The sequence below is a fragment of the Pygocentrus nattereri genome, chromosome 21 (assembly GCF_015220715.1).
Source record: "Pygocentrus nattereri isolate fPygNat1 chromosome 21, fPygNat1.pri, whole genome shotgun sequence".
Lineage (NCBI taxonomy): Eukaryota > Metazoa > Chordata > Actinopteri > Characiformes > Serrasalmidae > Pygocentrus > Pygocentrus nattereri.
This window is the reverse complement of record NC_051231.1, coordinates 22,895,086-22,921,380: the sequence shown is the minus strand read 5'-3', so window position 1 is coordinate 22,921,380 and position 26,295 is coordinate 22,895,086. Positions and strand designations below refer to the sequence as shown.

General features: G+C 40.3%; 1 protein-coding gene across 3 annotated transcripts in view; it reads right to left on the bottom strand.

Annotated features, from left to right (window-relative positions):
- rassf5 (Ras association domain family member 5) overlaps nt 1–26,295 on the bottom strand; it is a 65,123-nt gene that overhangs the window by 21,852 nt on the left and 16,976 nt on the right. For 2 of the 3 annotated variants that reach the window (XM_017713032.2, XM_037532344.1), the window contains exon 2: nt 17,005–17,135. In XM_017713032.2, coding sequence (XP_017568521.1) covers nt 17,005–17,135 — 131 coding nt within the window. Of the gene's footprint in view, nt 1–3,147; nt 3,990–17,004; nt 17,136–26,295 lie in introns of those variants that run through there. The other variant, XM_037532345.1, reaches the window with a different exon arrangement.

Below are 26,295 nucleotides of genomic sequence, written 5' to 3'. Positions count from 1 at the left end.
CACTTAATTGGTCACCCACACCGCTCCCAGATGGAGAAGGGGGAGAGGGGATGAATAATTCATAGTTTGAACATAGCTCTTTCCAAACTTGACACTGCAGAGGCTGAGGTAAGCCTGGTCCGTTCAGGTGAAAGAGAAAAATTAGAGGTGCTTAAGGACAACTTTTAGGTTAACAACAAAGCATGCTACTCGGGGGAGAAGCTGATGTTATGAAACTACCTCAACTTCCTCCCAGACATGCAATGCACCATTTCAGGTGTAATGCACTACTGCAGCTGGCGCCTCAAAACCAGAATGTGTCAAATATTCTGCTGAAAAGTAATTCAATGGAGATTCTTAATCCTAAAAGATCCCTAAAGGAAAGATTTGTTAAAAAATATAAATTACATCATTTTCAACTCAGTCTGCCAAAACATATTTGGTGTTCACAATCAGCTTCTTTAGTTTTGGAGCTAACATGGTTAATGCTGCTAGCAAATATCAGAAGTCAGTCGCCCAAATCTTTTCCATAAATACATCCACAAAACTTCTCTCAACCCGCTCAAACCACATGCAGTTCTTCATTAAGGTCATGCAGACTTGCTGTTGTGGTTTATGACAAAGTATGACTTACTGTGAACTATAAAAATGAGCGAAACTACACCATGTAGCTGAATGCAGTGGGCAACCATTTAGACAGGTTTCTATTTAAAACATATCAGTTTGAAAAATTAGAAATCACAACTGTACTCTTCAGTATCCACATGCCTGCATGAGTTCTTGAACACTGTTTTATTCATTTGCATATGCACAGTTAGTCTACTGTGTCCTAAACCACTTTGACAAGTCTGTTTGACCTTAATGAAGACCTAGATAAGGCTTACACAGGTTGGGATAATTCTGGAATTATATTTACAAAAATTATTTGGGTGACTATTGACTTCTAATTCTTGTAACATTAGTCTCGTGGCTCCAGCGCCAAACTTGTCTTGGCTGACCCACTACATTGGGGCTAAATGGAAAATTGGGGAAATTTGATTTTTTGCAAAACTACTTCTTTAAGACTCTGCAGTGATTGCAAAAAGGGGATCCTAAAATAATTTAAAGGAATATACAATGGACTACCTTTCAATGCTTTTCAACACCTCACCTCGGATGATGGGTTTCACATTAACTATTCCACCCAATTTAATTCCACCTCCTAAGCCCTTTCCGACCTTGATATCATGGACACAGACTGCTATAAAAGTAATAATAAAGGCTTTCACTGAATTTGACTGATTAAATGTGTTCCAACAAAGTACAGATTCAAAATTAACATATAACTCACTGGAACATGCTACTCCTCCTCATAATCTGTTGATGTGGGTAATTTAGAAGATTATAGACCACCATAAAAAAAAAAAAAACAAACAAACAAAAAAAACATCTTTCTTGCAATTTCCTATTACTAATCAGTTATCCACTTTCATGGCAATGGTAGCATTAATTAACATTTCCTTGGTATTGCCAGGTCCTGCCATTGTTAATAATTATATTACAAGCAGAAAGGAAAGAAAGTGAAAATAATAAAGTCTTGCATGAGCATGGTTGACCTTAGCTGGCTTTCCCTTCACAAATAAAGGACTGAATCTGACTTGAAGTGAGTATTGTTTGACAGGCGGTCATTATGAACACAACCCAAGCTTTATGAAATACCACGGCCTTCACACGGGGAGGGCCTGGTCTTTCTACAACAAGCAGCAGTCGCTTCCTTCCTTTGCTGCACTAAACACACGGGTGGGAGTACATTTTCTGCATTGTGCTGCATGGGAGAGAAGGTCTCGAAAGTCAAGATATACAGTTAATGAGCCACAAGCACAGCACCATTGTAAAGTGATATATATCAGCCACCTTGCGTGCATGCTATTTATCTCCCTGTGGTGAATTAGAAAAATAAATTAAATTTTAAACTTTTAAAAAAGTTTTTTAAATTTAAACTTTAATTAAAAGTATGCTCCTAAAAATAAATGTGCCAAAAAAGGGTTCTTTGGAGTGAAGTCTTTTAGTTCCCTAAAGAATCTGATTCTTAAAGCACCATCTACAAATGAGATGCTCGAGCACAAAGAATCTTTTTAGTCTCTTTTGGCAGGACCCCTAGTGGCCACCAGAATGGAAATTGCCTTCGATGATTGTAATCAATATTTTTAATTAATACAAACCACTGAAATACTCTGTCATCAGATTAACTAGGACGCTGTTGGGTTTGGGTGTCAAAAGTTGTGACTGTGTTAAGCTGCTAGCAAGGAATGAGGAGTGAAAGAGGAGAGGTGAGAACCTACTGCGTCATAAACAATTTTATGACGACTGTGAAAAAGGGTTAAAGCTCTATAACAATTAAACACATAATTTCAGTCTTATAGAGAAGCACCTTCTTCACAAAAGGTCATTATCTGCTAAACAAGAAAATCCAGATGCAGTGGGTTCTCTCACTTCCCACCCAAACCCGTTTACCCATCTCCCACACAGGAATACCTCAGGGCTAAGCCAGACAGCTGATAACATGACCCTTTACTTTAACAATACTTAAATTCTCCATTTGCAGAATGTAAAATCTGAATGAGGTTTACTGAACGCTAGAACTATTTGGGGGAGGGGGGGGGGGGGGAGGCGCTTTAGCTGATCACACGTACAGGAAGAAACTGTGAAGCTGTTGCTATGACAGTGAGCATACTTTACCAACTAGAAGAAAAAAACTGAAAGGGAAAAAACCTCCTCTGTGCTCTCTCTCTGAGGTTGGTGTTAACCTCTCATTTGATCAAAACAGCATTCTCTCCTATGTCAAAACTTTCCGCTATGCATGATTTGCATCACCTGACATTATCCGCCATTTGTGTTTCTGTATTTTAGCATTACTGTGTAGCCCTCGCCTAAGCATAAGAACTTTGAGCATTTTTGTAAAACATCTCAGAATAGAATATTTTGAGTACCAAAATCCAATGAAAAACAAATATGTCAATCTAAGTAGAGCATCTTAAGGAACTTAAAGAAAGTAGTAAACAACCTTGTTTCCTTGCCAAACACATGCTTTTGAGAAGTAACACTTCTCATTTTTTGGAGCTGTGTGTACATTCTATGTCCCCTATTCCCACCCTCCCACGAATAGTGCCTGATATCTACCCCTGTTACCTTTGCCCCTTTCTTGCCGTGTGGCTGCCGGAAGAAGGAGGTCTTGGCTGTGAAGAAGGTAAAGTCATCGCTCTCCTCGTCCAGGCTGCAATAGCCACTGCTCATGCTGTTGCTGCCAGTCATTTGTGGGGCCGGGTCCAGGTTGGGCGGCTCCAGGGCCTCCGGGGGCCCCCGACACCATTCCAGGCTCCAGGCAGCAGAAGAAGGGGAGGGCAGGGGGGACCGCCGGCTCAGGTGAAGGGCCAGAGCTTCCGGTCAACGCAGGAGAAAGGGACACAGAAAGCCAAGGAAGGGATACAGAAAGCCGAGCTGTTCTGGCGCGCTTCTACTCGTCAGGCTGTTCCATAAGCTTGGGTCACACGAGAACAAGCTCTGAAACCGGTATCATATGCTCAGTTCCTGTATCTGGCAGGTCGCAAACCCAAGATCTTAGGCAAGAGGTGAAGATAAGCGTCGTCTTCAGCCAGGCCCTCTAAAACCTTCTCAGATCAGTATTTGCCAATTGGCTGAGGAAACCGGCAAGAGGAAGAGGAAGAAGACAACATGCCTTGTGAAAGAAATTTGGTCATATAAGCACGATACCTGGTGCATCAGCTGTGGCACAAGATCAAAGCGCTGAAGCTTCTACAGAGGATGCAGTTGGTGTAGTGAATGCTCCTGTAGCAGGGATAGCAGGAAACTGCACCTATTGCAATTGGAGAGAAGGCTCGGAATCAACCTGCTTCTGCCTGCCTGCTCGCTTCGCATAGCCAGATCGAGAGAAGAGCTGACGTATTACACCTCCCTCCAGCACACTCGCTCTACTCCTGCACGCTGTCTCACCCTCTCTCTCTCTCTCTCTGCCTTGCTCTACCATCTGTGGTCGAGTCTGCTATCTGCCTGCAAGCTCACACAATCTCTCTCTCTCTCCTGCCCCTCCTCCCTCCCTTCTCTCTTCCTGCATGCAACTGCTCAACCATAGCCACTTCCTCTTATTGGAGGAGAGAGAGAAAGAGTATGTATTTGTACGACTGAGCAATTGAATAAACAAATGAGAAAGACACAGCAAGAAAGACACGATGCGAACTGTATACGGTCCCACAGATCCTACTTTACATGCTGCCTGATATGCAAAGTGCTGAAAAAGGCGGTAGGTCTGAACTGCAATTGTGAAATGGAACTGTAGCCATTAACACAGCCAGGCAGAGTAGAGCAAGCTTTGATCGCACCTTCAATAGAGGACACTTCATTGTAATGAGCCTTTGAAAGCCACAGGTACAGTTTAATGGTCTTCATAAAATATGGTCCATCATTACATGCTCTATTAATAATTCATCACACTGCTTTTCAGTCGTAGTGTGGTGAGAATACACCCATCACTGACACACATTCAGATCTGTCTATAGTACAGTAAACAGTAAAATGTAACATCACATGTACCTGATATACACAAACCTGACCAATGAAAGAGTGTCCTGATATTAAAACCTTCACGTTTTCAGGTCATAGATTAAATGTGACCTCTGATCCCCCTTAGTGACCAACAGGGCCTTTGGGGTTAACCTTTAACCCTGACCTTGAAGAGTTAAGACCAGCTGAGTACAAAATAATGAGAAAGCAAAAGCTGCCAAACAGCAGTCTGGGTCTAAACCGATACAACAAGGGTTAGTGAAACACTGGGGCACTGGAATACATTCATCAGAAGAAGTTCAGAACCTGGACTGAAGAGAAGTAATCTCATCCACCATTATTGACGCTCCCCAGTCCTCTGAAGATGAAATGCAGTAAAGTGAGGAAAGCACCAGTGATACGTCAACTGAAAATGAACCGATTCATCAGCTCCTTTTCATTTTCCCGCTCTCAGCATAGAGACTCTTTGTTCAATAGGGAGACTGATCCTAGAGCTTGATGAACACAAAAAAAACAAAACAAAAAAGACAAACCAGAAGAGATGACCTCCTTAAATGGAAGGAGGCTGAAAGCCACTTTCAATTTCCTCTGTCAGAGATTTATTCAATTCTCATTGAGTGGATGGCTAATGCTTCAAACCAGGCCACTATTCTGCATTTTCTGTCAACACAGCAGCAAAGGCCCCAGGATCCTTGAAACGAATGACAAATGCCTCCATAAATGCTGATAGCTGAATGGGTGCATGGGGGTGGCTGCAGATAAAAAAAAAGCCATCGCTATAAGTGTATGGCAAATTACCTGAAGCCACAGCCTCCGTTGCATTATCATAATCGATGAGGTAGCTGACGGGGAGAAGATGGAGGAGATGAAGATCGCTCTCCTGGGAGTTTGACTATTGACCAGCCCCCCCCAGCCGACTGGGATCGACATATCCTGGTTCTCCCCTGCTGGAGCCTGATCATGGCTCTCAAAAGAACTGGTAGGGGGCCTCTTTACAGACTGCTGGGGAAAAAGTTAAATCGATCCTATGGAAGAGTGGGCAGAATCAAAGCATAATTACCCTGCCATAGGAACAGATCCGAACTGTGAGGGCATGGGCTTGGATAGACAAAGAATGCACCAGCCTACTACTGAAAAGTGTCATCATCAGAAGAATACTGGATGCACAACCAGACAACCTAATTTGTCACTGTCAGATATGGGATTTGAATAGGGCTCTGAGCAATGCTGGATTGAAGCGTCGAAGTTGGAAACTTAAGTGGGTATGGACAGCTCTGTGAGCCATAGCCATAAATCAATGTTTAAAGATGAGAGTGACTAACCTCTGCAATCACCAACCCAGGCGATGTGCTACACAATGCAGCTGCAGGCCTTGCCAATATAATACAATATACTCCCTACAGTGACCAGCATGTGATTAAACAAGTGAAACAAACTCCTAAAAGGCTACTGCCCATTTGGACAGGTCGTGTCTGAGAAACTCAACTCCCCTATGAGGCATTTGTCTCCTCTTACTTGCTGGTGTTAAATAGGCTCCGTGTTTGATACCCCTCACTGGTAGCCACTGACACCTCCCTCTTCCCTGCCTCTTTCTCTTTTGCTCTCTCGCTTTTTAATAATGTACAGAGTCTCTTATTTCCTTCCATAGCATGGAGGTGACGAATCCTTGGATCAGATTCCATGATCATTCTTCATTTTCAGACATTTACACTCACCACCTGCCTTGTTAGGAGCCTCTACCTAGTAGATCTATTGTATTTGTATTTAGAAGCCAATGTGTTGCCATGTACAATTTGAGCCCAAACCTTCCTTTTAAGATCCATGTTCCTCCAGGTTTTACCTCCAACCAAAATCTAACACACCTCATTTAGCTAATCAACGCAATAATTAGATGGATCAGATGTGGCCAAACAGAGTTGGAGCCAAAGTCTGCAGGAAGGTAGATTACCCAGAGCAGGGTTGGTAACAAGTGTAGCCCTTCATCAGTGGTCAGTTTTTGCATCAGTTTCAATTGGGCTTCAAATTAGCTTTTCATTACAGAAAATCTTCAGACTAATGGAAAAAACAAAGTGCTACACAGAGTAAATGCAACGTTTAAAGGAAAGAAGCATAAACAACCTGAAACAGTTGGCTAACATGGAATTTTGTAGCAAGTATGCTAGCTAGCACAATAGCCCATTTAGCTGAAGGTGTCATCTTGCTAAAGGTTTAGTAAATTACAGACCACATGCATTTAAAGCTTATTAAAAGCTCAGCCAGCTTAGCTATTACTCTAGCCAGCTAGCATACTTACTTCACAAACAGACTAACCATATATTGAAATTGTTTTTTCTTTTTTTCTGCTTTGCTACATGTAGCACTTCAGTTATTTAATTTTTTTTAAGGGTTATTTATTTATTTATTTTTATAATGAACAGCTAATTATCTGGAGGTATGCCGAAACAAAGAGATGTTTAGTAGAGGTTTGCGTTTGCACAATTCATTGCCTGCAGCTTCTTATGAGGCTAAACAAAAATTTGGCAACAAATTTATATAAATGATCCATAAGTTATATGGAGCTCAAGGCAAGTAACTTAAAAGTAGAATAAACAGTATACTAAACTAAAACTGAATAGAGTGTCATTCTCCAGTAGAAAACATTGTCCACTCCTACGCTACTGGAAAGAGGAGGCATCAAACTGATGTAGGCAGCTTAGAACACCACGTGTGAAGGCAACCATGGCACAGAGTGCAGTTACTTCACTTCCTGCAGAATAAAAACTTGGTTTGTATGTGTGCGTGCGTCTAGATCACTACAGTCCTGCAAAAATCACCAACACAATAGAAGGTCTAGTTGAGGTCACGGAATGGAGGGATCTTCTTGCAGTGACTCTCCCACTTATGAGCTCTGTAGCGACACCCTGGCAACTGGGTTTTATCTTGCGGGCAGTTCTACAGTATGCGTGGAGCAAGACAGGCCTGCCAACTCATTCCTGGAAACGAAGGGAGCGACAGCAGGAGGAGCAGAGAGCTCCTCATGATTTTACACAACAATCGCCTGTATGTGTATGAGAATATGCGAGTGTGAGCGAGTAGTATGTGTGGGCGCATAATGGCTAGCTGCCAGAGCTGTGAAGAAAAGCATATTAAGCAGATTTGCATACTACTCATTACGGGTTCCATTCACCCTCATTTATTTTGGAGATTTCCTTCATGGCCAGAGAATGACAGTGTTTGGTAACCACACAGAGAAAAGTAAATGGCTCAGAAAGCACATGTGTGTGTGAGAAAGATAGAGTGAGAGTGATCACAACCATGCACTGTGAACCAGGAAGACTGTTCTATCTCTGAGACATGAAAGACACAAATTAGAACGCAAACAGGAAGGAGTGACTGGGAGGCTAACTGACTCAATAAACCTCGGCCCACATTCGCAGAAAATGCACAGATGAAAGATAAAGCGAATTCTGCTGAAATGTTGCTGAAGCTCCTCTTTAGCTGCAACACCCCTAGGTTGCCACTGCACAGAGTGTACACTTTGTATGTATGCAAATGTGTGAGTTTGAGAGTACGCAGAGGCTTATGTTTGTGGCCGACAAGCACGAGAGACAGGAAAAAGGAAGTCTGAGATGCGAAAGTCGTCTGCTTAAACTACAGTGTAGTCAAGGCTGCTGAAACTCCTCCAAGGTCAATCCCTCCCACCAAAGCATTACATTGTCACAGTCTGTTTTTTTAATTTTGAAAAACGGCAGCAGTCTACGTTGCGTCAAATTACTTTTGGGGTCCAACCACTGGTGTATCAAAATGTTGTTAACATTAGTGAGGGAATCTACCTATTTTACAAAATCTTGGCCTAATTAAATAGTTACGACGCTTTGATGTAAAATTCTTAATTTTAGAAAAAGTAGTGTCAGAATTATTCACAATGGCGTTGAGAGGAACCAGATGTCTGAAGCTCTTAATGCCTCTGAAGGCTATATTACAAAGTTATTAGATGAATAAAAGAATGCATTAATATGCTGCATGAGGCATGATACGTCTTGACAGTTTTCATGAACAGGTTTTGGCCTGAAAAGGTTTTTAATCCATTCATGGCAGAGAGGTACAAGCAGCCCCCAAAGGAAACAGATTTACCACAATTTTACCATTATCAGCATTACAGAAGATGAACAAATGCAGGCAGATTCACTGGTTATTTCAAATAAGTAAATAAAATTACTGTTTGCGCTTTAGACATCACAACCCATGTTACACGTTAACACCACTGTAAAGAAAATCTGTGGTAATTTTCTCTACAAGGTATCATTTCATATCAAACAGTGCAGAAATTTTGAACTATCAGTAGAATTCATCTGTAGTTCATTTTAAAAGAGTATTTTTTTTCTTCTCTTTTTAACAATTTGGAGATGCACAGTTTTGGTTCAACAGCAATGATATACATATACAGCAACTTTTTTGTACCCCCTCTATCTACCAAATCAATTCTTATTTGTATCCAGCCAAAAAAGATGTGCTTCAGGGCAATTATTTTAGTAAAATAATTTACTCACATTAAATAAGAACATATCAAAGTAATACAGAGGTTATATAAACCCTAAACTTCAGCATCAGATGCAAACCCTGAATATTAGTGGCACAGATGGGACTTTAAGGGAACACAGTGCGATTTGGGTTAGCTGGACAGTAAAGTGGGCCTAGGGTGTGTGCTAGCAGGGTTGAAGGAGGTGAGGAAGCCTACACTGGGAGCAGAAAGGCTCAGCGTGCATGTCTGAGTGACATGGCTCTAGGGAAGGAATACATAGAACCGTAGCAGGGGGATATCTCCCAACTCTGCCCCCGTGGGAGCCACAGACAGCAAGGGGTCAGCTTGATGGTAATAAGTGAGCACAGAGCCGTTAGAACACACTCAAAAGTGACTGGGGTTGAAGCTACTATAAGGGTACTGTTGTGCCAGGTGTAGTAAGCCTTTTGTGCCAGGTTTCAAGGCGCATTCTGCACAAAACAGGATGTGTGATATGTATGAAACTGGCATGCAAATATTCTGCCATATGCATGGAAAAATGTGGGATTAGCAACATGAACGTAAATTGATCATTAACTTCAGATGTACCATGAACACATGTTGTGCCTTTTTGAGGTGTGCCTCGTCATGTACATACAAACTTCAATTCCAATAAAGTTGGAACAGTATGCAAAACGCAAATCCAAAACACACACACAAAAAAAAAAGATAAACCATTGACTCATTCAGCATTTAAGACTGTACTATGCACAGCATAGGCTCATACGTCAACAACATCCAGAAACATCATCAACCTTGCTGGGATAAAACTCACCTGCAGTGGACTGATGCAGAGTAGAAATACTGTTTATTGTTGTCTGTTGAGTTATTGTTGAGTCAATCTTTCTGATTGTCTATGAAAGTAACAGACATTGTGTTCTCTGGGCCATCCAGACTGTTACCAGTATCAGTTCAAAAGTCAGGGTTGGTTATGGCATGGGATTGTATTAGTAATGGTAACATCTACAACTGCACCATTTACGCTGGAAGACAAACACATTTTGAAGCAACACACTGCTTTCTAGATGACATCTTTTTCACGGTCATTCATGTTGATTTCTACATTACAACACTAAACCATATTCTGCACAAGTTACAACTGAGTAATCCAAGAGTGTGGGTGCTAGATCGGCCTGCCTGTAGACCTGTCCTCCTTGTGTGGTGCAAACAACGGTAAAACATCAAATATGTTTTTTGTACTGCTTTATTTTTAATGCACATCAAACTGAAAATTTGTTGCTTTTGGTTTTTATCAGCATTCCACATACTGTTTAAACATTTTTGGAACTGAGGTTCATATTTACATCCTGCTCCCAGTGTTAGAGGGCAGTGCCATGATTACCTTTACACATGATGTTCCTTTATCTTCTAACCTGCTTCCTCCTACAGCTTGATGCCTTCCAATAATGCAGGATGTAAAGTGGATACAAAACTCTAGTGGAGGTAAGCATGTGCTTGCAGAAATACTAGCAAGTTCCTTATGTGTTAAATGATAATGAATAGAGAAACTAGGAGAGACTAAAGCTACAGGGGAAATAGCTAATGCTGAAGTGTTGGGCTGAGTGCTGCTTAGGGTACAGCACTGCACTTGCATGATATGAGGCGAATTAGGGTAAAGCTCCCCGTGAGAACATTATGCACCCTCTCAAAACACAAAACACATAGACAGACAGAGAGACAGAGAGACAGAGACAGAGACAGAGACAGAGACAGAGAGAGAGAGAGAGAGAGAGAGAGAGAGAGAGAGAGAGAGAGAGAGAGAGAGAGAGAGAGGTGAAAGAGTCCTTTTTCAGGTTCATGCAAGACACTGAAGAGGCATGACATATTTGGGGAATCTCATCCATAAATTAGAGTGAAAGAGCAGTGAAGAGATACACAGTGGGGGTTGAAATATCCATATGAATTTTCAGATTAAAGTGAAGAAGTCATTTTCTATCTTCTGTTCATCCACTACATTCTGCACCCTAGTAACTAGCTACATTACTCAAGCACATGCACTTAACAAAAGATACTGATTGAGTTGTCCTGAGCACTTTTAAATCATAACACATATATTACAGCTATAGCATTGCTGAAGTGGTCTGAACGATCAGATTTGTCTCTGTTTTAAAAGCGTCTTGGGTGCGTTTACATCTTTTTTTTTGTTTTTTAAATGTGGGTTGGCTTTATCCAGACATAATCCTGTTACTCGAGATGCATGGAGTGACCAGGTGTAAATGGGATCTTAGTGAGTAAAAGAATCTACTTTTTATTTAGTCACATTTTTGTCTCAAAAATAAAAAAATAGCACTGTACAAACACCAGTCCCTATGTCAACAGGTGCTGGATTTACTAAGACAACACTAAGACACTTTTGTACTTTTACTGAAGTTGCTTTTTAGGAAGGCCCTTTTACTTTGACTACAGTTACTATTTTACTTAGATATCAATATATCAATATATAACTGATTCAGTTACTCTACCCAGCTCTCCAAATACTTCATTATAAAACAGAGAATAGAGAATATCACTAATATCACTATCACAGTGAAACAGTGACTTATTCAAAGAGGAAAAAATTGCCATTTATACTTTAGTCTTTTTTCATGAAATGGCCACAGTGTAACGAGCAGCTGGTATTTTCAAATAGTGTAAATTTTAAAAACAGACAACATAGAGTCCTCAAATCCACAGGAGATGAACAGGAGATTTCTCCCAATGTCCAAAGACAGGTTCTGTCCCCAAAACAGCTTTTTATACTTTGATTATTGATTCCCAGTACTCTGGTCTTAGCCTCCTGTGAGGACTGTCCATACCATTGATAGTGCATTCTGTGTCATTCAGTTGTGCTCTGACTAGACTAGTTCCATTTCAGTGTATCTGAGAAGCTTAGTCTCTTAAATAATGAGCAGGTATGGTAATAGAAAGCCCTAGGCCTGGAAGTCCCAACACAATAATGTCAATCTAGAAAGTTAATGGACAATCCAAAGCCTTTGTGTTCCTCTAACTGAGTTACTCCTTTAGAAAATATTTTGGATGCTTTGCTCTGAAAGACATCCAGTTTTACTCATGTAATGTGGTTATTCACATTTACATTACCATGCAACTGAAAAGCCTTTTAATAATAGGCCTGTCACTGACCAGTGCTTCCCTCTAGTGGTAACTAAAGGAAACAAAGTACCCACAACATTTGTCATGTGGTTAATGCAGAGACATAAATATAACAGTGTGAAAGACCATATGAAGTGAAAACACTGTCTGTTGGCTTGGGAATATTAATGTGAGTTTCAGCTCAGAAGAGAAATGATCTGAATGTCCAAAGCTGACAGCTCTCCATTCAGCTACTCTCAATCTCCATGACAAACCAGCTGGGCTCTCTCTGTCTCTCTGTCTCTCTGTCTCTCTGTCTCATTACTGACAACACTGAAATGGAAGCCATCAGATGAGGCAAGACATATGCTGGAAAGAGGAGATGTTACCATAAGGAAAGGTTGCTATCATTAACTTAGAACCTTAAATGTTGAGCAAAGTGTGATAGTGCCAAAGCAATGCAAGTCAGGTAGCTATACGGCTTTTGCTTCTGGGTTTCAGCGGATTTTCGCAAGTGTTTGTGTTAATACTAACACAGTTTAACACAGCTTATTCTGTAACCAACTGCAAAGCTTTTCTTTTACTATCTAAATCAACCTGTCAAGCAACACTTTAAGGAACAATTAATATATATGGTAAATATATGGTATACTATGGTAAAACAACGTCTCAAGCTTCAAGCAACTAATAACCATTTCAAGTAATAGCTTTCTGTAGCTTTAAGAGGCATTCAATTCTTTGGATGTTTAGTTCTCATCACCACCACTGTAAACAATTCTAATTATGTATTTACCTAAAATGGTGTACTTCACATCAAATTGCTTTGAATAACTATTTCCATTCTCAAAAAATGATTATACAGACAGGAAAATAAACAGAGGCAAAGTTGCATCAACACGTGTTTAAGTTCAGCACACTTAAAATTTTGTTTTAACAAATTAAAAAGTCAACTGTACAAACTATTCCATTTTGAATTAACCCTGCTATAAATCTAAAACTTTGCACCAAACCAACTTCAGTGTCCATTATTTGAAGAAACCTTTCAGAATCTTTTTTTAATGAATGTGCAGACTCAAATTTCTTGACATTAATGACACTTACTACCAATAAAGCATCAACTGAACAGTTAACATAACCTTTGATCACCACTGGGCGCACTGTCCACATGCTGCTCAGAATCAGTGCAATCCTTCCATGTCTTTATAGGAAAGTAAAAATTTTAAGATGTCTAGCATTAGCATGCAGGTGCCTGTGTCTGTATTTTTATATAGTAGCTGGCAGATGGAGATGGGTCCTGGCAGGCCCCTGCTGCTCTTCCTCTGTGCTGTCACTTCCTGCCTACCTAGGGCCTGAAATGAACTCACTGCTACAACTATTCACAGTCAAGACCCCTGAGAGGAACTCATGCATGCACTAATGTGGTCCAGAAAAGCCAGCAGGAGAAATGCCTCCTCACTTCTTTCTGCTTTGTTTTCAGCATTTTTTCAGCTTTATCTTTTCTGTTTTGAATGAAAATGAATAAACTTCATGAACAAAAGGTTACTGTACATTTGGATGCTTGCTTTGCTCCACAAGATCACTTTATTAAGATAAAGAAATTGGAGTCTGTGCTCAGATTCAGAACGCAAAATATTGCGGAAAAAATTGCAGATGGGTATCTTTTCAGTGTTTTGTTTGAGAGAAGTGCTTCAGTGTAGCCAAGACATGCATGTGGGTCTCTGTACCATAAAATGTGCATACAGGTCTAAAATGTAACTTTTTTTACCTTGTTATTTAATGGCCCTATCATGTTACGCATGATTAATCTTAAATCACCTAAAAGACAAATTTTGTTTTTCCATGAGCTTCCATTAAAGTGTAATGACTTTATCCCACCACTAAAACATTGAGCTTTGATAATATCACTGTGCACCAGTAGGCTGAGAAAAAAAATATTAACTCATAATATGTTACAGCCCCCCCTCCCCATGCTTAAATATCACCCAGTGAGATACATTAAAAAGTTGGCTCAGAGACCCTCCCTGATACTGCATCTCAGTATGGGAAATGCATTATGCATTATGGGGAAATGCATTATGATTTCCAACTCACTTTGACTTTAATGGACCAAACTTTCTCAGCTAACACAGTGGTGTTTTGGATCTCATCCTTATTATTAGTAGAATATCTATGTGCTGTGTTTATTATAGAGCTTTATATATTAGCAGTGGCAAAATGCTACTAGACTGTCAGTTTGGGTTATAAATATATAAATCCCAATCAAAAATGAGTTAAAAGCAGGCTGATTTCTACTAGCACCCCTATGTGATTTCTACTAGCACCCCTACCCCATTAACTTTTTTGGATGTTCTCGATTAAACACAAACATTTGAAACTTCTAAAGGACATTCAATATGCCTTATTTGAAGACTTTAACATAACATATGTTGCACATAGTAGTTTTACTGTGACTCTTTCAGGAAAGAGCCTAGACATAAGGTTGGCACCTTTTTCCCCTTCTAACACCTGAACTGAAACACACAGTGAGACTACAGACTACACATACTGACAGTTGGTGACGTATCAAAGATTTCTAGAAAAAGTGACAATTTCACTCATGACATTGGTCATACCCACTGAAAATAAAAACGTGTGGCTGATTCCATTCTCACTTCCTAGTTATGTTGGTAATGTGTAAGGCCTTCTGTCCAGCTCCTGAAGGCCTAACCAATAGGTTTGACAACTTTCTGTTGGGTATTTTAAGATATTAAACAATTTGTTTTCAAAACTACTAAACAATATAAAAGTACACACCTGTGGAGTTTAAATACAAGTGTAGCCCTCCTAAATTTAACAGTACACTAAGGGGTTAAATTCAGTGTTATAACAGCAACAGCGAGATACCCCTTTGATTTACTTAATTCATTCTGTACTACAGTTCAATAGCACCTTGCTACACAAGCATGACTATTCTCCTGAATGAAAAGAGTAAAAATTACAGGTACTTATTCTAGTTTCCCAGCAATAATAATAACTGCTAGGACAACATTCAGTTAACATAACTTTTAAATCATAAACTAGCTTCTTGTACCTACTTTTAATTACAACTGCAAGCCTGCACGATCCCTGCTGAAATAAACAGGAAGTGACCATAGGCCAGGTCACAACAAAAACATTTCTAAAGCATTAGAGTCAACAATCCATCTGATGGAATAGATATGTCTCCATTTCAATCAATGTTTCACCCACACTGTAGCCGCTAGATGCATATTATACGTCCACCAAAACATGACCCCCCCCTTTCTGTCTGGCTGCAATTTTTCCAATAGTAATCACATACTTCATCTTTTTACAGCATTGTGAATTTACTACACTGTTATTATCTTAATGCCATAGTACAACCCCAATTCCAATGAATTTGGGACGTTGTGTAAAACAAATAAAAACAGAACACGATGATTTACAAATCCTTTTCAACCTATATTCAATTGAATACACTACAAAGACAAGATATTTAGTGTTCAAACAGATAAACTTTGTTTTTTGCAAATATTTGCTCATTTTGAATTTGATGCCTGCAACACGTTCCAAAGAAGTTGGGACAGTGGCAACAAAAGACTGGGAAAGTTGAGGAATGCCCAAAAATCACCTGTTTGGAACATTCCACAGGTGAAAAGGTTAATTGGAAACAGGTGAGTGTCATGATTGGGTATAAAGGGAGCATCCCTGAAAGGCTCAGTTGTTCACAAGCAAGGATGGAGCAAGGTTCACCACTTTGTGAACAACTGCATGAGCAAATAGTCCAACAGTTTAAGAACAAAGTTTCTCAACATGCAATTGCAAGGAATTTAGGGATTTCATCATCTACAGTCCATAATATCATCAAAAGATTCAGAGAATCTGGAGAAATCTCTGCAAGTAAGTGGCAAGGCAGAAAACCAACACTGAGTGGCTGTAACCTTCGATCCCTCAGGCGGCACTGCATTAAAAACCCACATTATTCTGTAATGGATATTACCACATGGGCTCAGGAACACTTCAGAAAACCATTGTCAGTGAACACAGTTTATTGCTCCCTCTACAAGTACAAGTTCAAACTCTGCCATGCAAGCCATATATCAACATCAATATCAAGACCCCAGACTGTTGAGCAACTGAAGTTGTACATCAAGCAAGAATGTGAAAGAATTCCACCTACAAAGCTTCAATAATTAGTGTCCTCAGTTCCCAAATACTTATTGAGTGTTGTTAAAATGAAAGGTGATGTAACACAGTGGTAAACATGCCCCTGTCCCAACTTTTTTGGCACGTGTTGCAGGCATCAAATTCAAAATGAGTGAATATTTGAAAGAAAAAAAAAAAAGTTTATCCGTTTGAACATTCAATTGAATATAAGTTGAAAAGGAATTGCAAATCATCGTATTCTGTTTTTATTTATGTTTTACACAACGTTCGAACTTCATCGGAATTGGGGTTGTAGGTACAGAACATGTACTGCTTACTAATTACTAACCGTATCTGTACATAGGCCTTTTATCTGATACCAACAGGAGTAAAAACCTGTTATTTCACCACAACAAACAGATCTGCTGTGCCATCAACGCAAATCTAACACTTACAAAAACAAAGTGGACTACCTCAGATGCAGAAGACCAGACAGCAGGAGGGTCTGCTTATTTTTTTTTAAATTTTCATAAATGTTACTGAGCCACTCAAATGGGTTAATGATAGCATGGTTTGCACTGTTTGTTTGTTCTGTATTTGTAACATTCTGCTATTACAGTTATGACCTGAGGAAGAATTTCATCCAGTAATTCAGGAAGAACTGATATGGATCTGCCCACTACTACCCTCTTGTGTGAATCATTGTGTAAGCTTACCTTCACCACAGATGACGTAGAGTAAACTGTGCATGGGGAGTCGGTGGGCGTCTCCTCTGTCTGCCTGTCACTCTGGTTGCAGTCCAACTGAACAAGACCCTCGCACTCCAGGTGACACGTGTAGCTGCAGTCTGGTGGACAGAGACATACAACACAAACTGTTAGTTGCACCTCACAAAGAGACCAAAAATACAGGTTGAAGAGCCAACAAGAGGAATGACCTCCATTTCAGGTCCTGAGAAAGCGAGCATTGAGAAAAAACAGCATGAGCTAATGAGTCTGAGAGTATTAAATGCAGGCCTTGTTGTCAGCCATGCAGAATGCCTAAAGGAAAACACTTGGGCAGAAATAAAGTAAGCTGATAAAATGACACACGCAGTGTCCAGAACAGGCTAGGAATGCATTTGCAGACACTCATGCTCACAAACACACACAGGCAGAAGAGAGGGTGATTCAGGACAAAAAGAACACTTCAGAAGACAGGCAATGTCTTATAAACAGAGCATGAAAAACTGCAGTCATGTAACCACAGGTCACCATTGTTACTTTTTGGTTTTGAAGAAGAAAGTGGCCTAGGGTAATATTTATACAATGCTGAACAGACAGAGTAGTCAATGGTTTTCACCCCAGCATATGTGGCTTCATACAATAAAGAATACAGCAAAGCTATGCATTGTTTTTTAGTCATCTCTGTGAATTCACATATCCTCTGCAAATATGTGTTGCCTGCCCCCCTGTGGCTGCATATGAAAGTTCCAGCTGTAATAAGTTAACAGATGGTAGTCACCAAGATAGAACGATGCATTTCAGTTGGTACATTGAACTCTTTATGAGTAATCCTACTTGTGTCTTGATGTCTTTAGTGAACTGGGTTTAACTTTAATCCATTAAACTCACTCAGCAGTTGCAGGACATAATGGTCTTCACTTGGTGGCGCAGAAATGCCAGAACCCACAAAGACAAGCAGAATGGGGTCATTACAGGGGAATTATTAATAATCATTACAGATTTCTCAAAATTTCTTCATAATTAAATTGCTGTGATGTAAACAGTCAGAGAGATCTGATATGTGCCACTGCAAAAAAAACTTACCAAAGACTTGTTCACAGTGGAGGAGACAGACATTTGATATGTATACATATATCTCACTGCTGTCTAAGCAAAACCTTCTCTATTTTTGAAAGTACCTGTTGCCCTTTACATTGTGTGTAAATTTCATGTATTCATATTATATATATATATATATATATATATACATATATATATATATATATATATATATATATATATATATATATATATATATATATATATATATATATACACATACACATACACACACACACACACACACACACACACACACACACCATTCTCAAAGACTTGACTCAATGACTGAATTACCCAGAAACTCTGAAAAACCGGTGGAATTCCCCTTTAAAATATTAGTGTAGCCAGCTGTTCCATGAAGCCTGCCAACAAACATTTCAATGACATGAGGGTTTCCCTGGTTTCTCCTGGTATTACTGGCCATCAGGGGCCTTTTTTTGTCCCCATTTCACAGAACAAAAGCACACTAATAATTAAAGAATTTGTTCTGGAAACCAGGATGTCAGTAGAACATGCTACAGAAGATGTTCTCTGGCCCTGATGTAAACCAGATTTCCAAACCTGCCTTTTACCAATACGAGGGGAAATCACAGCACTGCCCTTAGAACAACTGTAAACAAACACTTCAGAGAACACAAGACTGAGCAGCCATAGACTCCTCATTCATTCATAACTGCGAGGTAACCAAGGCAACAAATCTCTGCAGCAATGGATATGCTCCAGAACAGGGCGGCCATGACTTCAATAAGAAACAAACCTTGCAGGGAATCAGAAGGGTTTATCTGAAGTCATGCAGTTAAAATCACTTATATAGCATTATATGATCACCATATTAGCATATGGTTGGTAAAACTGCAATAGCCAGACTCAGCGGTGAGGTTTGAATTTTCCATGATAAAGCTTTTGTTTGTATAAAAAGCATCACTCCTTGGGCAACGATATCATAGAATAGATAGCAGACTGACACATTAGCTTGGCTGATTATCAGCATTGAACACATTGAAATACGTCGGTGAGAGGAGCAGGGTGGGTCAGCAAACTAAAAGGAGGGCCTGGGAATGCCTTTAGCTACTACAACATACTGATAGTGCCCAAGGAAAATGGTGGTCACCTTTTTGGCCAGTCACTACAAATGAGCAGGGCTGAACAGGGTGTGAAGAGGACTTCGAGATGCAGTCCAAAACAAATAGTATGGTCCAGGATCAGGAAATGCGTTTCTGGGAGGAGAAGAGATGAGCTTCCGTCCTGCTCTGCCTCTCACCTTCAACCTTAGCAAAAGTCCAAACCAGCTGGTCTGCAGTACAACCTTAGCTTGCAATCAACACTGCAGTTCAACTGCAGGCTGCGGTACAACTTTAAAACCTAATCTGTAATTCAACTAAGGGCTAATACAGCTTTAGTTTTAGACTATACCAACAAAGTGTCTCAACTGCAAGCTATAATACAAGCTAAGCTTAAAATCCATATTATAATTCAACTACAGACAGAGCTACAGCACAAGCATAGCTTACTGTCAACACCATACTTCATCTACAGGCTACGGAGAAACCTTGATATAAAATACTGTAAAGTACCTACAAGCTACGTAGAATGTATTTTGTATTCAATTCAGTTAGGAAATGTGGATTTGGAGCTCAGGGCTCTGAATTACATTTTTTACCTCATGCTACAAAAAACATGGAGGTCTCCATGAAAGTCAAATCTTGTTAGCAACAAGTTAGCCAGCTAACGCTAGCAATATGAGAGATAACTTTATAGTACATGATGTATTTACCTTCTCAAAACAGTAAACCTTATGGTCAGTATCAAAAGATGTAACCAAATACCATGTCTGTATGTTGATCCTTTTAAAGCACCAAGTTAAAAGCATTACTTCAATGCAGCATTAATATCAATGCTACAATTCAGCTATAGACTCAAGTTTAAGCTTAGCTATAGCTCTATGTTTCTATGTTAATATCTCAACAAAAATAAAAAAAATTAACAATACTTTTTTGGGAAGTAGTTGTCATACTGCAATTATTTGCCCAAAATGCTCAAAGAACCATGTCTAGAGTGATGCATGGAAATGTCCCAAACAGGATCAGGCAGATTTGTAGTAGGCCCTCTGAGAGCTCTTACACTAGACCTTGAGGCCTTTGGTAACGTAACCTTGCAAAACACCTCTTTACCCACACCCCCAACCCCTTTATTGCCCCAGCCATGACCCATACTAAGCTTATGCTCCTATACTTGATATACACACACCCTAATACTGCTGGCTGACCTCCTTAACCTGCTAAGCTGGGTGGAGAGAATGAGACTTAGTCCTGGTCTGGTTTCCACAGCGCTAATTACTGGCACATGGGGGGTGCAGACGGTAATACAGAAGATGAGCAGGGATGAGATGGCTCTTTGAATGCATCTGAAACATAGATTTTGCAGGATGCAGGCAGGGGAAAATCCATTAATCTGTCTGTCGGGACAGAGCCGGGACTGGGGAGTCGAAGGCATTGTAAGCTGAGAGGTAACGGTGTCTGTGGTGTGGAAAAGCACTCTCGAGCAATCGATCTGTTCAGACGTCGGCAAAGCTCCCAAACACACAATGCAAGTTACTCTCAATGCTCTCTAAAGCCAAGTTGTCCATTTCTTTGAGCTGTACTGAAAGCATATGTGGGAAGGGTGGTGTGGTTGCAGTCAGTTTTGAGAGAAAAAAGTGGCATGACCATGTTATAAACTTTCCCACAACCACAAAAAATGTGACTTTCCAGGATTATTTGCCCTGATGAAGGCCAAGTCTCATTGGAGTTGAAATGACCAGCATGCTTCAGTTCACTGTTTGCTAACAGTTGGTTCATGGTTAACTGAACCCAAAGAAGGTCATAAGTCATCTACAGTCACCCCTCAATGTAATCTGTGTGTTCAGGGAAACCAACTGTTCTCTAACATATTTTTTCTTTTTTTTGAATAAACGTAGTGAGCTTCTGCTGCTGCAAGTTGTAAAGCCTAACATTCATCAACAATCAGAGCCTTTAGGCTGGATTTGACAAAGGATTTCAGACTTGTCATACGTTGGACTGACAGACTGAAAAGGTCCAGCTAGATACCCTTAAGTAGTAGGGATACAGATTACAGTGTATGCATAACAGTGTATGCATAGCTTAACAGACGATGCCGCAGAAGATTGAATACTCAAATCCTCATCCAAGCAGGAATGCCTCTGCTATAGCAATAAGATTTCTTGGGCAAGACTCTTAAGCCGCTCGAACATAAAGGATCCTTCAAAAGGCAATCTTACTTGTCCAGATAATCTGCTCAAGGGTGCTGACCACCACTGATGTACCACCACAAGTTGTTTACAATTCCACGTTTGAACCAGAGAGGTCTCCATATCCCCAATTTAAACTGTTGCTTTAAGTAACAGCAATGGTGTCAGAAGATCTTCTACAAAGAATTACTGTTCAACAACAATGTCTTGGTGGCATACAACATAATCTTTCAGTATGTATGGAATTTCCTCAGAATAAAATGTCAACTCTGGAGAATCTGCATGATAAGTCAGTGGGATTGTCCCTTTTAATACCACTTCTCATTCTAATAGGTCACTTCCCCATAAGGACAACATACACACAAGTCTCTTAGATGACCACAATCCAGTGATTGTTTCTGAGTTCTGGATGGGCAAAATTTCCCTGCCATACCTGGAATGCAAGGGGTTTCTCTAGAATGGGAGGGAGAATGCTGAAACCTCTTTGTGTGCCTCTATAACCCCCCCACCCCCCAGCCTCCTCCGACATTTCTGATCTTGTCTTGCTGTTCTCTTCATCAGCATTTTTTTCCCACATCAGAGCAGAGGCTGATGGTCACCACGCTTTTCCGCTGACACCTCTCTCTTACTCTCTTTCACTCTTGGTTTCTGCCCATGTCAGCAACATTTTTGGCCATTTTCTCCCTGCCAAGTGCAGCAACCTGACCCTGTAACCTTTCCCATAAATCCAAGTCGAAGTGCATGGACAAAAGGCTTGAATGAAGGTCTTGTTGGGCAATTGAGCTCTGTGAATGTACTATAGTGATATTAATGAAGTCAAATTAGAAGTCTATATTAGAAAAGTACAATGATCTGTAATGTCCCTGTGTTAAAATGCTTACGTCACTGTCAACTGATTTCAGGATTTCCACTTCAACACATTGACACTGAGCCGGTGGTTCTGGGCAATTAGCAGAAAGTGTTTCAGTAATATGATCAGAGATCATCTTTATGTCCACCATAATCTATAGAGGGAGTGAGCCAACCTTGACCTCTATTAAGCAGTATGCCTTCTATTTACACCCCTTCTACATCACACAAACCCATCTAACCTTCATTTCATTAGACAGCTGGTGTCCTTAGCCATCTTATCCTAGCCGTCATCAACATTATTCATCATTTGAGCCAGTCATCTAGAGGTAAACACCTGTGCTGTTGGTGCACTGAGTACTTGAAGCATATTCATCCATTTCATAAGTACTTGGAAAGATGGGAAGATTGTTTACCATTTCCCAGTTTACCTTATATTGTGAGTATATACTGTTGAACAAAATGCAAATATGTTGGAAATGTACACCCACTGAAGCATGTGCTGTTTGATAATGCCTTCTGTAGTGTTACTAAATAATGAATGAAATAATGAACAATAACATTCTGATTTCACGTCTTATGTCTTGTTAATGACATGCCAACTTCTAAAAGTGCAACCAATTTTAAAAGTATGACCTATTTTAGCCAGAAAGGGCTTGATCAGGTTAACTTGATGTACAGGAATCTTTTTGACTCGAGTAAGACGCTTCTACAATACAAGCCTCACTTGGAACATCGTTGCATTCTGGGTAAAATAATTTTGATTTATTGTGCTTGTAACCATAACTGCTGTGTTGGGTCTTTGACTGTTAAACTCTTCACCTTAGAGTGTTGCTAGACGAGCTGGGCAACTCTCGACCCCCCCCCCCCCCCCCCCCCCCACCACCCCCGTCTTCACCAGACACAAGCCCTGCTCTGTTCCCATTCAGTTTTCCCCTAAATCTCTGCAACCCACCTGAGAGAAAAGCCCTCTCTGCAAATACAAGCACTGGAGCCAAAGTCAACATGTTCCAACTTACAGAGACCAGACTGGCCACTGTCCTACTGGGACATGAGCTGCGATGTCTTCATAACTCACGCAGGCATGTACATAAATATGAAGCGTCTTCAACACTTAAGACTAAGAAAGCTGGCACAAATACTAACACTGAAAAAATCTGTTCATCTGCTCTTTCTCTCTTGTTTCTTTTTCTCTTTTCCTTTCATTTTTGCTGTTTTTTAATCTCTTTCTTGGCTTCGTATTTGCCGCTTTATTATCTGCCGCTCTTCCATTCTCTTCTTTTTTCTTTCTTTGCCTTTCTCCCTCTGCCTCTTCCTTTCTTTGCTTTTTTTCCCTTTCCCTCTCTTTTATTCTTTACCTTTCTTTCTTTGTCTCTTTTTTCCTCCTTTTCTTCTTTGTCTCTCATGCTTTCTTTCTTTGTATGTCTTTCTGCCTACTTTTCTACCTCAAGTCCAAAGAACAGCCACTGGAAACAGTGGAGCAGGAAATCAGGGCAGAGGGAAAAACAAAACAAAAACACAAAATCTAATAAAACATGTAGCCCAGAGTACAAGGAGCAAACTTGGAACGGAAAATGGAATTCCCTCTAACACTACATCCTACTGTCAGGTGGGGAAAAAAAAAACAACTCCACCCCATAATGCTAACATAGATAACAATTAATGAAATCCAAAGGGGACTAGTTAGCATGCTTGTCTGAATAAGGCTAACCATCCACAGAAGCTTTTATTCATTATGGGCAATGGTGGCATTTTTGGGTGAAACATTCCCTCTGGCTTTTTTTTCCCTCTGTTACTGCTTGGCCTAAAAGGCGGGCAGTATTTTTAACATGTGATAATTGCACCCTGGTCTCAAGGTTTGTGTTGGGTTGAAATACACAGACAAAGTGTATAAACAACCCACATATTCTTAATTGGACCACTTAGTGTGCCATGACCTAAAATGCCCTAACAACATCTTTCCATTCAAAGAAAGTTCCAAAGGCAAGTTTAGCTGAAGGTAAATCCCACCAGATTTTCAAAGTTTCTACATAAATAAATGGGTGAGATGTAAACAAAGTCATTCAGAGTGGTTTGCTGTGAAATGGTGCATTGTACCCAAATGTATCAACTCAGATTTATTTACAGTGGTGGTGACAGGAACCAGGGGTGGCAATGTCAATGATGCAAATGCTACCCAAATTGATCTATAAAGCTACTGAGCTTCTATGTAATGTTGATAATTGTAAAATAATGGTCCTATGTTGTGAGGACTATTTTGCCTTATTATGCCCAGCATCTACCCTCCACCATGAATGAATGGCCTAAAATGAGAAGCAAATTTTAGGTCAAAAGCCTTTTAGAGCCATTAAATGCTTATTTTTAAGCATTTAAATATTTTTTTTAATCTCGTCAACTTTCCAGTTACACCTGGTTCAGCAGCAAAAATTCTTGGCGTCATAATTGATTCAGATTTAGTATTCAATCAACACATAGGCAGCATCACTAGGACAGCTTTTCTGCATCTTCGCAACATTGCCAAGATAAGAAATGCCCTATCCCTGCGTGATGCGGAAACACTAGTACATGCCTTTATTACTTCCAGGCTAGACTACTGCAACACACTACTGTCAGGATTTACGAGCAGGAATTTAAGCAAACTTCAACTAGTCCAAAACGCTGCAGCCAGGGTCCTCACTAAAACTAGAACATTTGATCATATCAGTCCAGGGCTATCATCACTTCATTGGCTGCCTGTTAAATTCCGTACTGATTATAAAATTCTTTTATTGGCATATAAAGCCCTACATTGGCTCGCTCCTGAGTACTTACAAGACCTTTTTTCCCCATTATGAGCCATCATGACTACTCAGATCCCAGAGTGCTTGCTTATTAATAGTTCCCAGAATTCATAAGGCTGCAGCTGGGGGAAGAGCTTTTTCTTATAAAGCCCCCAAACTCTGGAATGATCTTCCAGAAAATGTTTGGGACTCAGACACAGTCTCAATCTTTAAGGTTAGGCTGAAAACTCACTTGTTCAGTTTAGCTTTTGGTAGGTAAATGTTCCCCCTTAGATAAAGGCAGCAGATCCAGGGGTCCATGGACACAGGGAATTATAGTAAACTGAGATGCTGGTGCTGTCGTCCCGCTGCTCGCGCGCGGTCACTCAGGTTTGTGGACGGTGGAGCGGAGGGATGCCAAACTGTTTCAGAGGGCTGCCGTGTCGGTGTCCTTCTGGTTCTCTCCTTTTAGCATATATAGTCATAGTCAGATCTGCCGGAGTCATAGCCACACTCTGTAAATGTTTACATCCCCTGTTTTACGTACAAACAGACAATAAAACTAATTCCCTCTCCCTGCTTTTTTCTGAGTATACAATCGCCCACATGTCCGGCTGGACACTGAAGGACGACTGACTGAAGGACGACTGACGAGCCCTCCTGCTACCCACTTCAGACCAGCTGCCCACGCCCCAGCTACCACCACCTGCCTAGGACTAGCTGCCCACCCTACACTGATGTTCTCATAGACTCCTAGCTATTCCTACTACCAATATTACTGCTATTAATATTAGTAGTATAATCACTTGTAGGTAGTTTGACCAGAGGAGGATGGGTCCCCCCTGGTGAGCCTGGTTCCTCCCAAGGGAGGGAGTTTTTCCTTGCCACTGTTGCCCCTGGCTTGCCTGCCAGGGGGTTTTTACATTTTTTACATTCTTGTTAAAACTTTGTCTTTTCTGGAATTCTGTGAAGCTACTTTCTGACAACATCCGTTGTAAAAAGCGCCATACAAATACATTTGATTTGATTTGATTTGATATCCAAAGATTTGGCAGTACTATTTTATTTGGCACTTATACCCTGTTAAAATAGTGCAAACAGGCACTATAATAAAGTGTCTAGATTTATTGATGCTAAGCCCACTTAAATCAAGGCATGTTGGGTGAAAGGCATTGAAATAATATATGGTCACTAGAAGGAAGGATGCTCTGTTTCGACAGCCAAAGTCTGCATGAAGCTGAAGCTACTCAGGGAGCATATAAATCCAATCTAGTGGATTTTTACAATCATCATGCACAGTGCTAGAGAACCAGACACTGAGCATTT